This window comes from Terrapene carolina, unplaced genomic scaffold (genome assembly GCF_002925995.2).
Source record: "Terrapene carolina triunguis isolate 2854851 unplaced genomic scaffold, T_m_triunguis-2.0 Scaffold790, whole genome shotgun sequence".
NCBI classification, from domain to species: domain Eukaryota; kingdom Metazoa; phylum Chordata; order Testudines; family Emydidae; genus Terrapene; species Terrapene triunguis.
In genome coordinates, this window is record NW_020665141.1 from 658,930 (window position 1) to 675,151 (window position 16,222).

The following is a 16,222-nucleotide window of genomic DNA, read 5'->3' on the forward strand; positions in this document are numbered from 1 at the left end:
GCCTTCTTCACCAAGCCGTATTTCATTGTTGGGAGGGTGGGAGCATAAGGATGGGGAAAAAAGCAAATGAACAGTTGTTTCTCACATCTGGCAGGGGCAATAGTTTAAAAAATATACTTGGCCTCTCCCTTGCTGAAGTTTTCCAAGATCACTGGTTTAACTTACATGCCATAAGTGATGGCAGAATAAAGCCTCTAATAATATTGGAGAAAGCTGTACAGACCACAGATAATGTTACAAGTTTATTTTTATTTAGACTGTACAAACAGGGCACTAATAACACTGGCTTGATATGGGACCAGTACTATGAAATAAGAGGAGTAAGAAAATAAAAAGGCACTAGTCTTAAAAAGAGACACTCCATGTATTCTAAGAATATAATTCATTTAATACTGTTAATTTTACAGCACAAAAAATAAAACAAGCTATGATCCCCAAAATAAACTTTAAAAGCTTGCTTATTATTGCCTGAAGTTCATGGTCTTTAAATTACATACTGTTTTAATGTTTACACAGTGAAGACTGTCTCAAATAGAAGGCCACCTTTCCCACTGCAAAAATTTCCTTTTCCTAGAACACATTTTCATTTAAAATACAAGTAAACAGAAAATGACAACTATACAGGAACACTTCTACTGGTCCCAAAAGGCTGTCTTAGGCAGGTCTTACTTTTTCAATTGCAGATAGTTGGAGATGGTTGAAAACTTTACTATGAACAAAAAGCCCACTCATTCCCAGGATGTTAATACAATATAAAAAGTTAGATTACAGGCACATGAAATGGCACAAAGAATGCATTTTTTTCCCTTTACAAAAATAATGTTCAGAGCCCCAACCCAAACAGGATATATTCCCTTTATTTATTCCTGCCTGATTTGTAAACAATTATGAATTGAGTTAGTGCTTATCCAGTGATGTGGACACTGACCAGTTAAAATGAAAACTGTTCTAATCAGAGGCTTCAATGTATATACACATGTACACCAGAGGAAATGACAAATAGTAAACCTTCCATGATTAATGGTTTTGACAACTGACAAACTTGCTAGTTTGAAACCCAGACACCTACATAAAAAATAAATGTGGAACATGATCCACCTAATGCTGCATAGATTGAAGCCATCACTTGATAAAATTAAGTATATTTTATACTCCCAAAGAACAGCTATACTGACCATTATCTATCATCAAGGAATTTTTGAAGAGGTGCTCTAAAGCAACAGACAGCACTGCAAGAAACAAGTAATCTCAAGAAACCAATCTTTGAAGGAGAAACACAAACTGATCAAATGCAGTCTATATAAAATTGTAAACTTGCATCAAAATGTCTTCACTATCAACTTAGACTGTTCAATGTGATACATTTTAGTAAGAGGTGTTTAGTATTAGACACAGGGAGGCATTTAAGTGGTCCAAAACTAGGTTCACACTTTTTAGGTATTCTTCTCTGCTTTAGAAACCACCATGTAATGCTGTGCTTTCTTGTATTGACACTGGCTGAGATTTTTGCAGACAGATGGTTTGCTTCTTTGTGGGAATCACCAGATTAGTTTAACCCAGGACATGCTTACGATGTTCCAGGTACACCGTATATCCAATGAGGGAGAGTGTAAGGAAATGCTTATTTTTGATAAAAAATAAACAATTTTCCGAATTAATCATATGTTTATGGATTTTAAAATGAAAAACCCTACACTGATGACAGCTGTCAACAGCTAGGCCAGGGTCAAAATAAGATATCCTTATGGCAGACTGAGTTTAGTGCAGTTTAAGTACAAAAGTAACTTTCAGTAGTATGAGCTTCATAATAACTTACAGTAGGGTCCAGACACAGACAGATTAACAGGGACGCTCACTTTCTAGTTTCTAGAGCTGCATAACTGTTTCCATTGCAAAGGACAGTTATTGCCCACAGTCAGGTATTCCTATAGCACCACACACTTTTAGTCAATGCTATTCTATTTCACAGTAAGTTTGGTTGGCAGTGAAATGCTTTAAGAAGAATTTCTCCAGACTGTCAGCCATTTGATGAGCGCTACAGAATATTAATAGGTAAGCTGAGATGCTTTTCTAAAAATGAACAGTGGCTGTAAAAAAACATTTTTTTTTTTTTGCATGTTTCAGTGCCTTCTCTCCAAGAATTTCAAGGCACTTCAATACAAAGTTCAGAGCAACATGTGCTTAGGGCTCAACAGCCCAACATCCTTAAAAGAATACATGTTCAGACATAAGATGGAAAAAAAATACTTTTAAGTGTTAATGTTTCACGTAAGTTCCTCTAAATGCTGAAAGCAAAGTTTGGATTTCTGCATCTTTTGCTAAGCTTGAAGGCATCTTTAATACCTAAAGTGGATAAAAGTACATCCTCCTGCTATTTAGAGTTGTCAGCTTCTGTAGGGAAGATATAAACAGAGCCCCCCTGGGATTAAAAAAAAAAAGCATAATTTTCACATGTATTTTATTTATTAAAATGTTTCAATTCATCTTTTAAATTCATTTAAAAAGAGGCAGGCAGAAGAGATCATGGAGTTGGGCTCATCTATACAAATTGCTCTGTTTACCTATAAAAGTTTAAAGTGGTACAACCCCCTGGTGTGGATGCAATTATACTGATAAGTTATGTCAGTATAAGGCACCTTTATCTCATTATCCCCTCCCTGAAACCAGGTTGTACTAGTAAAAACAGTTTAAAAAACCCTATACTCCTCCCTAAGAGCTATACCAGTCTGTGTGTAGACCAGGCTTAAGTGTTTCCCTTTTAAAGGTTGTTTCTACAGTTCTAGTGCTTGCAAATCATCCAACAACTTTTATATTTGCATTCAATAGTCTGCAGAATTGGTTTTATGTATATGACAAAATGGGCTACCATTTACAATGTCAACTAAAGTTTTCTTATAAAGGTCTTCTTCAATGGGTATTTACTTTCATCACACAAACTTTATTTCTAAGTCAACAGCAAGCTTAGAGTTGTATCACAAAAACAGCCTTGTTAAAATAGCTGCTCAAAATGCACAAGAGATCCAATTATTGTCTATAAAGAGACTTGTTTTGACTATATCATCTTAGGGCAGATTTTCTCTCAAATTCAGCTCTTCCCTTCCTCAGCCACAAAATTGCAGTTTTGTTGTTTCTCTGTTTGGACAGTGATGCAAAAGTTTCATATTTGATCTGAGGATTAGAACTCTCCTCCTAATGAATAAGCCAGAACATGCTGTTCCTGAAAGCCTCAAACAGGAAAGATTATTTTCTTGATCCTATTTACTATCTGCCTGTATGATTTCAGTCTTCTCCAGCTTAAGGGCCAAAATAGTTCTAGAAGTGATACTACAGTTTGGATGATGCAACTATGGTATGGTCAGCACATGACTTCAATTGTGTGCATTCCAAGTGTGTATAAAAAGAACCATCAAACTGCAGCAAGCTAGACAAATGGACAATGCTAGCAATGTGCCATTAACAGTCATCATCCCCACCTCAAATGATGCTTATCGTAGCCAGAACAATGAAGCAGCAGTGTAAGCTGGGCAACAGGAATCACTCATTTTCATCTGGGTTTTGAGGGTCAATTATTTTGACGTGCGTGAAAGGGAAGAGCCCTTTTCTGCCATTGACTTCACCTTCCCACTGACCATTTATATTCATCCTTGTAACCTTCACAATGTCTCCAACCTGCATAATAAAAAAAAAGTGTTACCACATTAGAGTTGCTAGCATAAAGATATAAAATCAAACCGGAGAGAGAGAATATTGCATTTAAAGATCAGTGAAAAATAGCTTATTGAGATATTAATTTCAAAGTAAATTCTCTCATAACCACAAGTTTTTCTAAGGTTTGACATTTATGTACACATTTCCCCCGCCCCTGCACTTTTGTAGTTAACTAAAAAACATTTCATTTTTGATCATTTACTCATAGGGCAAATTAACTGAATTATACAAGAACAACGTGTTCCTGTCAGTCTTTCCTCTGGGAGAATGTGCAGTTTATTCTTTACTTTAGTTGTGCAACAGTATATTTAGCTTACACGTACAATTATACCTCTTTAAAACTAATAGTATTAATGAAATGTGACGTCTATATTTCAAAGGAATGTAGTATCACACTATTAAAGGTTCTAACTTTAACTAGGTCAGTGCTGTTAAACAAGATTTTTCCTGTAACTCTGAAATTCAACCGTAATTCATTGTATGGTCAAATTATTTTAATTGCTTGAGGGGATGCAGTAGTCCTATAGAAAGCTCTAGTTTTCTAAATCAATGCTACATTTCCTATTCAAGAGAAAAAAATACATTTGAAACTCATTCTTTTATTAAGAGCTAGAATAAAGATTCTAGCTTTTTTCACTGTTTCCATCACTACTATTTGTTAAAGAGCAGGAGCAATGTCAAGACAATTCCTTCCCTTCCCCTTTCATAATGAAAATTAACAAGAACTAAGGAACTTAATGCTAAATAAGCTAGTTAGTACAGCCCCACTGATGGCAAGATATCCCTTATTTTTCAAAAATGTATAGTACCTATAGCTTAGAGAAAGCAGTGCATGAAGCAGAATACCCAGCATCTCTACTACCAACTAGCATCAAAGTAAGCTGGCTAATATTCTTAGGAATATTTCAAATGTTTTAAATACTTCAGAACAGTCTCCCATTCCAGTAGTTCTCAAACTTTACCCCCTGCCTTCCTGTTCAGTTCTTAATTACATTGCATCAATATGGGAACTGCAGCAGATGCTTACTTTAACATTTCTCTGAATGTAACATTTTAGCAGCAGCTTATACAGTTCAGTAGTGACACATGCTGGCTTTTCCTTATGTTGCTATACTGAATCCAGTCTCAAGTTTTCCTGAATCAGGGCTTGGACAAATGTATCTGCTCACCTATGAAGAATTCACCACCTTCCTGAGTGAGCATGGGGGCCAATACAATTATTTGTCAGAATCAAAGCTTTCATTTTAAAGAAAAGCTTCTGTTATGATTGAAGAACATTTTTTCAAAATTTTAACTGGTGCTGTCTTCCTAATTCTGCAGACACCTTCAGTGTTTGCTTCTGCTGATGTTTATAGCTCTCCCAAACAAAAAAAAACAGTTTTGTCAGTTTTCCATTTTGCTTTTCAACACAGTAGCAGCCATGAAATGGACAAGAATCCAGTTAATTTAACTCTGCTGCTACATGGGAAAGCAACAAGCAGCAGAGGCAAACACAGGGGTGGATATTAATTAGGGATTGGAAACCAAAAAGAATTTTGCAGGGAGTAGAGGCAATCAGCAGAATGAGCAAGGTGCAAAGTTGAGCTGCTTGAAAGAACAGTGAAACATTTCAAATTTTCTAACTTACAGGGTTTAAGTTTTTAATGGTTAAAAAAACCCTCCAAACCTGACCAGCTCTATATAGCTGGTTGAAAACTTTTTTTTTTTTTTTTTTTTTATACAAAAATGTAAATCAAAATGTAGACGATTGACTAGTTTAGTGTGGAATGGCAGAGAACACCACCCTCTACCATGCTATGGGGAGAAAGGTTTCCAGATGTTAAGTGTCACCTGCCCATCCAATGAAGAAACAGCAGCTAGATGTTATAAAGGGTGGTCACCAGGTACACAGCTTTCCCTTGGTATTTAGTATTTTTTTAACAAGTACTTAGTAAATGTGGCATTTGTAATACTTTAAACTATGCATTCCAGTGTATCAGCAAAATCACTAAGTAAATTGTATTTGGCCCTCAGTTTGTAAAAAATCCGTTTCTAGCCTAGTCTGTTCTATGACTGGGGCCAAACTGTGGTATTAGACTATTTAGACCACGTTACCTAAAATGGTTTTAATGTTTAAAACTGGTTCATCTAATTTAAAAAGGATCTGTGCCAGGATCTTTAAATTGCAGCAAGGACATTGTTTTTTATAGGTTTGTATAACACTGCATGTTTATGCCAGTACATATTGCTGTTGCAGCTCTCTAGTCAAATAAGATTTTTATATCTTTTCAATGAAAGTGTCACATATAAAGAAAATTCGTAAGTATTTTCCACAGAAAGTTGAATTAGTGCCAGATGCTCTCAAGCCAGTTATTTAAATGGACCATTTGAATAAGACTACTAGGCATATTATTTGTATAAATGACTTGAAAGGCTATATGTGGCTGACACCCTCCCTTTAAACAAGGCTCCTTTAATAAAAGTTTAAAGTATAATTTAAGCTACCTACAGCAGCAATCTCCATGCAGCCATTATGAACATGGTACACAGTTTGATTTTCAGACTGCAACAGAAGCCACAAAGAGGGACAAGTAAATGCTGAATGTTCTTCAGAAGCAACTTCTTTTAAAAAAAAAAAATCTAGTAAACTGCTTTTCACATAGATATTTAAGTAAGCTTTATGCTGTACATAAAATTACAAGTTTTTCAACCCCTCCCTGCTGCTTCTAAGGGGAAATACCATAATATATTGTAAGAGAGAGACTCAAGAACACAGTTTAAAATAAGTTTAAACTAGCCAATCTTTCAAAAGAAATCAAAATCTCCCATCAACTGTTGCGTATGGGCCATCCACCCTGATGGAATTGGCATCCTTAGCACTACAAGAAGTAATTTTTGCTCTGTTGACATTCACACCTTCTTGTCAACTGTTGGGAATGGGACACATCCACCCTGATTGAATCACTGACCCCCCCCCCCCCAACTTGGTAAGGCAACTCATCTTTTCTTGTGCTGTATATTTATGCTTGCCTACTGTAATTTTCACTCCATACATCTGAAGAAGTGAGTCATAGCCCACAAAAGTTTATGCTCTAATAAATTTGTTAGTCTTTAAGGTTCCACAAGACTCCTCGTTGTTGTTCTTCAAAATGTTACTCACTTAAATCCATTTCTTTCTCCCCGTTTAAAACAACTATTATTGGGAGAAATGCAATTGTACATTCAATACTGACTTTGTTTAAACAGAGTTTCAGGTAACAGTAGTTTGCTGGAAACATTCAGCAACTATCATTAGGACTCAAGAGTACGGTGGTTGGAGACTAGTGAAGCATTTCCTATTTCTGCTCTGTTCAAATTTTCTGCAAGTCAGTTGAAAGCAACTTGCTGTTGTAGTACTTCATTTCCACCTTGTGTGTTTCTCTGATTTAACAGACAATTTATTGTACTCCAAGCATGTGTACAGCATTTAGAACATTAGACAACAAAACCATATCAGACTAGACTAACAATTTAGGGACTCAAGGTTCTCCTACTCTCCACAGAAGAGAGACCTACCTCACCCTCACACAAGCTTTCTCAGAGATGCCTTACTGCGGGCCCTGAAGGTCAAATCCCCACCAGCTAGGAAGAAAATTGAAGAATTCCAGATTTTTACTAAGAACTTCCTGTCTCCACCTTCAAGATGTTTTAATTTAGGACTAATAGTTTGACAGCACTTTGGCTGATCAACTAGTGGAACACACTAAGATTTAAACCATATATGGCTTTACCAACCACCACCAGCCCCATTTTAATTGCTCCTAGAATTGAGCTGGAAACCAGTACACATTATGGAGCAAAAGGTATATGCAGCAGAAGCTAGGGATGTAAATATCAGTTAAAAAAGTTAACCGGTTAAATGATTAAAATTATATAGTTTAACCAGTTAACCAAGGTAGCTGCAGGGGCCCCCCGCTCCCTCCCAACACAGGGACACCAGGGTTAACAGTTAACATTGGTCAACTGGTAAGCCTAATGCTTACCATAACAGTTGAACGTTTTACATCCGTAGCAGAAGCATCTGCATCTGCATTAGCTGGAGTTTGGCTGGTTTTTAGCCCCACATAGAGGGCATCACCATAATTGAATTTTGGATGTGACAAATACATATACTCACTGAACAGTGACAACACTCTAAATCACAAAAAATAAAAAAACACCCCCCCCCCCCCCCCCCCCCCCGTGACTTTTTCCAGAAAGGAAGATTAGAGACAAAATTGTCACACTCAGCACCAGGAGACTACTACTTAAGTACTGGCCTAAAATGTATGTTTAGAAGCTGACAATCTACATAAATAAAAGGACCTAATGGCATGGTGCTAGATTTAAATAACCTGTCAGAGCATAGTTCTAAAATGCAGATTCTGGACCCAAATTGCATCATAGATTACCAAAGCTTCAGTGGTTAAAATCATGTGAGATGTTGCATTTGCCCCCATGCCCTAAAACCAACCAATTCAATTTGAATCAGGTGAATCTTATCCATGAAGTAGTAAAACTCCTCACAACAAGAAAATAGTCAACCAAATTTGAGCGCTGACAGCAAGGTGAATCCATTTTACCAATCTCCCAGAATATTTATCCATATACAATACAGAAGAACGCCACACCACCAATCACCTTTATTGCTTTGTCGGACTTCAAAAAAATCGTATATTAAATCAGATTCAGAATGTTATTTCTGCTATCTTGCAATAAAGGGCTGCTTAGTAGAGGAGTACTTAGTGTGTAAAATATGATACTGCTAGTTCACCTTAAGTTTTCCAAACACATGCTTTACAGCAAAGTTAATTTAACATGGATTTACTCCAAGGAAAAGTTCTAGTGGCCACAAGTTTCCTACCAAAACATGAAAGTTTCCTGCTCTTGAATACATTTCTGCTGAGCAGCACAGAGAGAAAAGGCTTTAGAAGAGTGGATGTAGAAACGATGCACCAGAACTCACCACATATTTCGAAAGGTGTTTAATAGTTATAATTAGCTGAGTTTTCTTTAATTGGAAGCTTCTGAACAACCTCTCACACTATATCTACAAAAGTAAAGCAGTTTCCTTGAGAAGATTTTATGAAAAGGATGCTGAAACAAGATTTTGAGCAGACATGTTAATACTGTCAATGTCAAGACAGTGTGGGTTGTATTTTAGGTTGAGGAGTTTTATATTTTGTTTGAGAATTTATGAATCAACTACTTCCTATATCTGATTAGTCAGCATACTGAAATTGATTTAAGACCAAATATTTGTGGAAAAATAAGGTCAACAATGGCAAATTATAGAGGTGTTAAGACGTTCCCATGCTCTTCTGAATAAAACACACTAGAGAACAAAATATTTGATCAGAAAGTATTTTAAGCCACCACTAAGGACTGTCATAATTAAAGCCTGGGAGAGAGGGGGAGTGGAGGCAGTCAGGAGAATGAGCAAGGTTCAGAATACAGCTTAACCACAGGATAATCAGAAACCCTGGGGGGTACTTTTCCCAGCTCTGCCACAAACTTCTTTTATGACCTGGACAAGTCAACTTCAAGACCTCATTATCCCAATTCCTGAAAAAGGGCAATGCTTAGTTATCGCCGAGATGTTTTGAGGCTAACTTCATCTGCAAAGCATGTTAATATCTTTGGAGGGAGGAGTAAAATATTAGACTCTTGAAATGAGTAATTCTTTAGAGGTGCAGCCATTTAGTCCCCACCCAATGATAAAATTGGAATGTATTTTAAATTACGTTCCAGTTACAGCATGAATTCAAAGCCCCAGGAAATACAGCTTTTGGAGTATGCTAGTCAAAGTGTTGCTCATGTACCCTAGACTCTTCTATACCTGTGTCTTCCATTTGGAACTGATTCATGTATCATAAAAAGAAGAAGTTTAGTGCATGTCATTTTATTTATAGAAAAATATAAGATTGCATCCAAGTGAATTTTACAGCTACTCATTAACAATTTCATGAAGACACCAGTGATGGGTGTTTGGTGACAGGATTGACCATGGAACACAGGAGATGCAAATCATAACTGTAAATCAGTGCTTCACTGGTAGCTGACTAGGTGAATAGCGGTCAGAAATAATCAAATGGCTGTTTGGAATCGATCTGGAGTTGGTAATCTCATTCCAATTGCTAACAGACAGGTGTCTGCCTCACAACTGGTATTTTTGCTGGCAGAATCACTGGTGATGTACAATACTGAATGGACCATGAAGATTTGGCTACCCATTCAAAACCAGGCTGAGGCACAATGTGGGGTTGAGAAGAGTATCCGAGGTCCAACTGAACCAGGAAAATAGTGGCTGGGGCTAAACCGCTGCAGTGAAAAGAGGTACAATCAGCAGCAAAGTCCAGCTACGTGGAAGGAAGAAGCTGGTACTATGTAGCGGTGGCAGTCATGCTAGGTCACTAGGGGCAGCAGGAGGGAGGAAGGGAAGGGTGTCATTGGGAGATTAAAGGAGTCAACAGTAGGGAAATTATGCAAATATTTTCATGTTACATTGGGTGCCAAAGCTAAGGGATAGCAGAGGATGGCAGAGAAATGAGATACCCAGGCCAAAGAAGCTAGCCACTCAGACCAGGGGGCAAGACTGTCATCCATTGAAGTCTCTTTACACCAAGTAAGAAGGCCCAATTGGCATACAGGGGCCTAAAAACTACATCCTGCAGGAACAGGATTCCCCCAGTGCAGGGACTGAGGAAGACACCATAAGGCTATCTTCCAAGGATCTCTTTGCAATCCAGTATAGGAATCGCAGAATAGCTGTGGTGTACAGACAGCTGGGGACAGGCTGCCCTGGAGTGATAGGTGCAAAGGTGGCTTAAAGACCCCTTAGATTCCCCTTCTCTTCTGAGGCACAGCATAGAATTTCAACCAGCGTCTCCAGCACACCTACATCAAGAAGGGACGGGAAAATGAAGAGACTCCAATAGAGCTAGATTAAAAATCTCATCCAGAAAAAGCTCTAGCAGTAAACCAACAGCTTTGACAAAGGCACTGAAGTGAGGACTTCATACACCTCATCTAATATGGAGACTGGATCAAAAAAAATTCGTGCCAGGATTCCTATGAGTAATATATGATGTCTATTGGACTTGTCCTGGTGGTAAAGTCTCAAAATAAACACTTGGAACTTGTGTGTGTACGTGTGTAGCTTCAAGTATTAGGTAAACAGATGATGTAGATGTGATGTTTAAAATATTAAGCATTTTAAATATCTTTACTTGCACTATTTTCTTGCACAAAGGAAATTTATCACTGCTGTATGAACGTTGAAACATTAATGAGAAAAGTAGCCTAATTTTTGCCATCACAGTTTTGTACATCATCATCAGGGGAATCTAACTACTGGCACATTTTGTCCTACTTGTGCCTCAATTTTCCTTAACTATTAATTGTTTTCTTTGTAACCTAATTGTAACACGCCCAAGAGAGAGTCTAGAAGTCAGTTATATAATTAAGGTCAACAGATATCTATTTTGGTGAAATAAATACTTCAGTGACATACTCAAAACTTTTCCACAGCTATACATTTGGAATCAAATGCCAGCTGAAAAATGAAGTAAGCCACTTTTAAGCTGGTTATAAAGTAGGACTTGAAAAGCTGCCCTCCACAGTGAACAGGAATCTTTCCTAGGCAAATGCCATCAAGTTCTGCAAAATTTAAGCTTTCGTTTAAAAAAAAAAAAAAAAACCACATATAGGGAACTAACTCTTATGATTGCAAAGAATCTTCCTAATGTAAGCAGTGTTAACCAATTTAGTGGTGTCTCTCTTCAGAATTAAGATGACATTACCACTCAAAGAGTTCTGGCTGATGCTACTGGTACATTGGGGCTACTACTGCTTTGGAGGACCCTGTTGGGTGGGAGGCTTTTGTTAGTACCTCAAGGGTGGCTGCCACTCACAGAGGGCACTGTATTAGGCTACCCCCACCCCCACCACCACGGGACTCTGCCAGGTTAGCAGGTCCTCACTCTAATACACAAAAAGAGCTTTCTGCCTGGGTTGCAGGAGGACCAGCACAAACTCAAGAGCCCTCTTCTGACATGGTAGGTAAGGGCCTCCTTATTCCTTAGGCAGCAGCTCCATTTCTGTGGTGGGCTGAGGTCAGTCCAGTTCAGGACATGGAAACATCAGCTCTGAGTGTGGTTGATAGCATACATTTTATTTAAGGGGCTACCCAGCACTAACTGATCCAACAAAGGGTATTTGGTACCATTAGCTTGATGGCAGAGAATTCAGTCAGGAAAGACCAAGCAATGGAGACACCCAACCAACAGGAGACTGGGCAGGAGGGAGCACAGCTTTGGGTACTGGTGTATTTTGGCACAGTCAGAGGGCTTAGTCCTCAGACTAGCAGGTGTCAAGTAAATTTTTCAAGTACTGATTATAAGATCATGTAAATTTAAAACACCCATTAGAAATCCATGAAATCCGCAATATTGGGAAACCTAAGGTAGACTCCACTCAATATTGTAGTGAAAGTGATAGCAGCAATCTTTGCTCTTGTGGAACTAAAACTCCATTCAATTGTCAGGACTCCTGTGGAGTTTTTGAAGTTTGTGGTATTCCTTTCTAATTTCCCCCAAAAGAAAAGGTGGAAGGAGAAAATATCCCTAAAATTTAGGTGCAGCACTTTAGTCCTGCCAGGTGCAGGATGTCCCCTACCCCCAAATTCCTTCCACCTGAGCTTTTGAAAGTGTGTGTGGATTTGGGGGGGGGGGGAAGAGAGAGAGAGATTCTTTTGGCTAAAACATAAGACTGAGGATAATAAAGTTTGGGCTCTATGCCTAGTTCTCCCACCGAATTCCTATATATCCATGGGTCTGTTTAAAAGTATCTGGCAGTCAGGACCTGGCCTGCAGGTTGCCTATTGACTACTATTGCATTAAGCTATGACCTTACAGGGACTATTATTTAGTTTATTGATATTAAATCTCTGCCTCTTCAAGGCCCTACATGTTTGGTCAGTGATTCAGAGGTCCACCTAGGTCCTAGGGAAGTAGAATGAAGACCACAAAAGAATTCCTTGGTAAGTATATCAGGAAACACTGGAAAAGATAGTATAGGAGCTGCTGAAATTCTGTATGTAGATGTATGGAAGAGCTGCAGCCACTGTGACTATGAACAGAAGTGAGCAGCCCTTCCTAACTTTACTTCAGAGGTCCCCAAGAAGACACCATGTGACCCTCAATATCAATTCTTAGCTAAAACTGATGATTGGGCAGAAAGACATCTCCCTTCCCCAAGAATTGACAAGGCAGAAGCAATGAAAGCATGCAAAGGAAGAAAAGACCTCCTTCTTGATCAGACTCCAGATATTTGGAGGTTAACAATCCAACCCCATATATTGGTCTGAGGCAATTCCATAGGAGCAGTGGTGAGAGTCTGAAGTGACCACATAACTGGAGTTACGGAATAGAAAATTTAAAGAATATTTGGGCAAGTTATTGCTCCAAACAGTTTTGCCCATAAGCAGGTTCTCCCCACCCCTCCTTTTGGAGCTTCCATGGCATGCTCTTCCCACCCCAAACTAAGCCTCTTGCCTTGGTTTCAGAAGCATGAATAGCTCAGCATGATGCAACTGTATATTGAACATGGCATTCAAAAATTGTTGCCTATATTATTTGCACAAATATGTTAATGTTGGCTTCTTGCAAATAGTGGGCCAATGGCTTCCCCCACTCCTAGAATAAAATCTTTTGGTGCATTTTAATCTTTAGTCCCCCACAAGGAGACACCAAGAATTTTTTTCCCCCCCAGTTAAGGTCCAATTTTTGACCCTGACAGTGTCACTTTATGCAGGAGGGACATTTAAATGAAGAAAAGCTAGGAAAATTGTTAGACAGCATTATTTTAAAAGGTATATACAATTGCTGGGTCTGTAGACATGAGGCATCTGCTTTAACAGCCTTAGCTACGGAGATGTTTTTGAAGCAGAACACCAATGAAGGTTCAGAAGAGTCTCCTTATGGAGAGCAATACTTAATAAAAAGTTTACTTACCTAAGAAGCCATACATACAGTATCTTTGCTTGCTCTCTTTCTTGCATTTTCTCCCTTATCTCCCCACTCCCTGCTGACAGCAAGTGAGCCATAGCTAAACAGCACTTCATTCAGCACTGCATTCTGTCACAATCCACTGCTTCCAGCAACATTTAGTGGATATGTTTTTCAGCTTCATTCACATGGGATGTCACTCAAGAATGGGAACTATGTTTAACTTCAGACAATGTGGTGTGGCCAGCCAGCATTGATACCACCAAATTGTGTTAGAACCATGTCTAACACCCATCAAACATGTGTTTGTCCCTTTTCACTTTTTTAAACTAGTTTAGCTATAACCATGCTTAAACATGGCTCCCCAAACTCTATTTAGGGGCTACAAAGCATAGCCATAAGTCATTTGTTCAACACACCATCCCCAAAATATTAGTTCTAGTGTTGAGCTCTGGAAAAGCAGCAATAGATGTTGCAACTAGAAGTTTTTGTTTGTTAAGATACAGGAACACGTTAGGGTTCCAACACAAGAAACTTAAAGGGGCTACACTACTGCCTTGATCTAAATTAAAATTTTAAGATGCACGAGTAAAATTTTCAAAAATGCTCAAGTGACGTAGGCGCTTATATTCCATTTAAAAAAGTGATTCAGGCCCTTAGGAAGTTAAGTATCACTGAAAGTTGATGGGAATTAAGATGTTTTTGAGAATTTTACTCCTTGTCTACCCTGATAGCCCTCAGTGCCCAGTTACTAATGTAGCTGTACAGATGCAAACTTATAGTAGAGACAGGGTAAGCTATTATAAGCCATGATTTTAACTGGTGCAACTTACATCAGTTTCAAGCACTATTATTTTTCATGAGTGCAAATAGGCAAAACTCCTGTCTATACTAGGAGTCTGCATTGATGCAACTACACCAGTGGCTGTAATCAGGGCAAATCCCCAATGCAGACAAGGCCTAAAGTTCACATGTCCCAGAATCAAACTAATTCAACCAGGAAGTCAAGATTCAGTTAGAATACAACCAAAGGCCACACCAAGAATTATAGGATCACCATACAGGCCAATGGAAATTCAAGCATAAAACACTAATTATATAGCTGGGCTAGTACAGTAGCAATGAACAGATGTCATATAAAGATATGAGCAGGAGATAAGCATATGAGGCATACTGTCCACCACCCACATATACTTGACAACATTATTAATTATCTCTGGAGGATGCTATAACTAGTTCTCCTAACCAGGACCACTAGTGTGGTCCTCCAGGATTCCCCTTGCAAAACAAAGCTCAAATGAACAACATCCATAGTTCAAGTGCAGGAGAACAGCCAAGCCAGCCAGATTATCATTTCTTTTGCCACTGACAGAGGTGATGGACCCACATGTTTGGGTGTGTCCATCCCATTATTCTTACAAACACAACCTAGTAAACAATTCATATTATGGAAAAAGAAAAGCAAGTAATAGTCTGAATTAGGTACATCTTTTATATGTGCTCTAGTCCCTTTCTAAAGGGAAGTGGTATGGGTGAAGCAATTATTTTTGTTATGGTATGAAGAAAGACCTTGTTCTCTCAATTACTTGAGTTAGTCAGGCAAAGCCCAATCTACTCAAGACAGCCACACAAATGAATGACTCAAATGAATTACATAATCAGGTTGCCACCATTTCAACTAAGTTGTGCTCTTATTTTATTAAATTAACTACTGAAAATGTTAGAGACATAGAACTTGAAAAAAATCTTACCTCTAATGCCAAGGCAGTCTTGTCATAAGCACATGGTACTCTTTTTTGAATAGCTTTGGCATAGACGGGTCCATTCTGTGTTGATGGCAGAGGGTTGATCACTGCTCCAGGTGTACTGGATACAGAGGGAAGGGGACTTGTGGTCTGAGGTTGAGCATAAGCATGGGCAGGTTCTGGAATACCATAGCTGTTGGAATTCCTGTTCCCATGTTTCCCATGAGGGGACGACCTGACCAGCTTCTCTACATAAGGAACAGGGATCATCCCAACACGACCATCTTTGTTTCTGGCACTCCACCACTGGTCTTCAGGCTTCTCTACAATTACCAGTATCTCACCCTTTTTAAATGGCAGATCTTCAGCATCATTCCCAAGAAAGTCATAGAGAGTCCGAACATATTCCAAATTTTCTTCTGCAGTGGGAATTGTAGGGGCTGATCCAGATCCCATTGGTGGACTTGGATACCTGAGTATTTAAAAACAAACAAACAAACAAAAAAAACCACTTTTAATAGTAGATATTTACCTTACTCTGTATACTGGGTAACAAAATTTACTCTATCATTTCTTACAGTAGAATATTCATTAACATTAAAGAGATACTAAGAAATTCAGCTGTCACAAGATTGCTTCAAAGTGCTATCAAACTGGTATTTAGTACAACTAGTGCTTACTTGAAGTCTCCAACTAAACAATGAGCTAAAGACCATACTGTGTAATCTCTTAAGAACTCATTTTAAAAAGTTATAAATTCGTTCA

The 16,222-nt window shown here is 38.4% G+C and overlaps 1 protein-coding gene across 2 annotated transcripts in view; it reads right to left on the reverse strand.

Moving 5' to 3' along the window:
* Positions 1–251: 251 nt before the first annotated feature.
* CRKL (CRK like proto-oncogene, adaptor protein) overlaps positions 252–16,222 on the reverse strand; it is a 19,383-nt gene continuing 3,412 nt past the window's right edge. The window contains exons 2-4 of one of the 2 annotated variants that reach the window (XR_002907854.1): positions 15,464–15,929; positions 3,474–3,669; positions 252–2,391 (exon numbers count right to left, since the gene is read on the reverse strand). Coding sequence is in view for 1 of the 2 variants with exons in the window: in XM_024195515.3 (XP_024051283.1) it covers positions 3,535–3,669; positions 15,464–15,929 (601 nt within the window). In the remaining variant the exon portion in view is untranslated. Of the gene's footprint in view, positions 3,670–15,463; positions 15,930–16,222 lie in introns of both variants that reach the window. The other variant, XM_024195515.3, reaches the window with a different exon arrangement.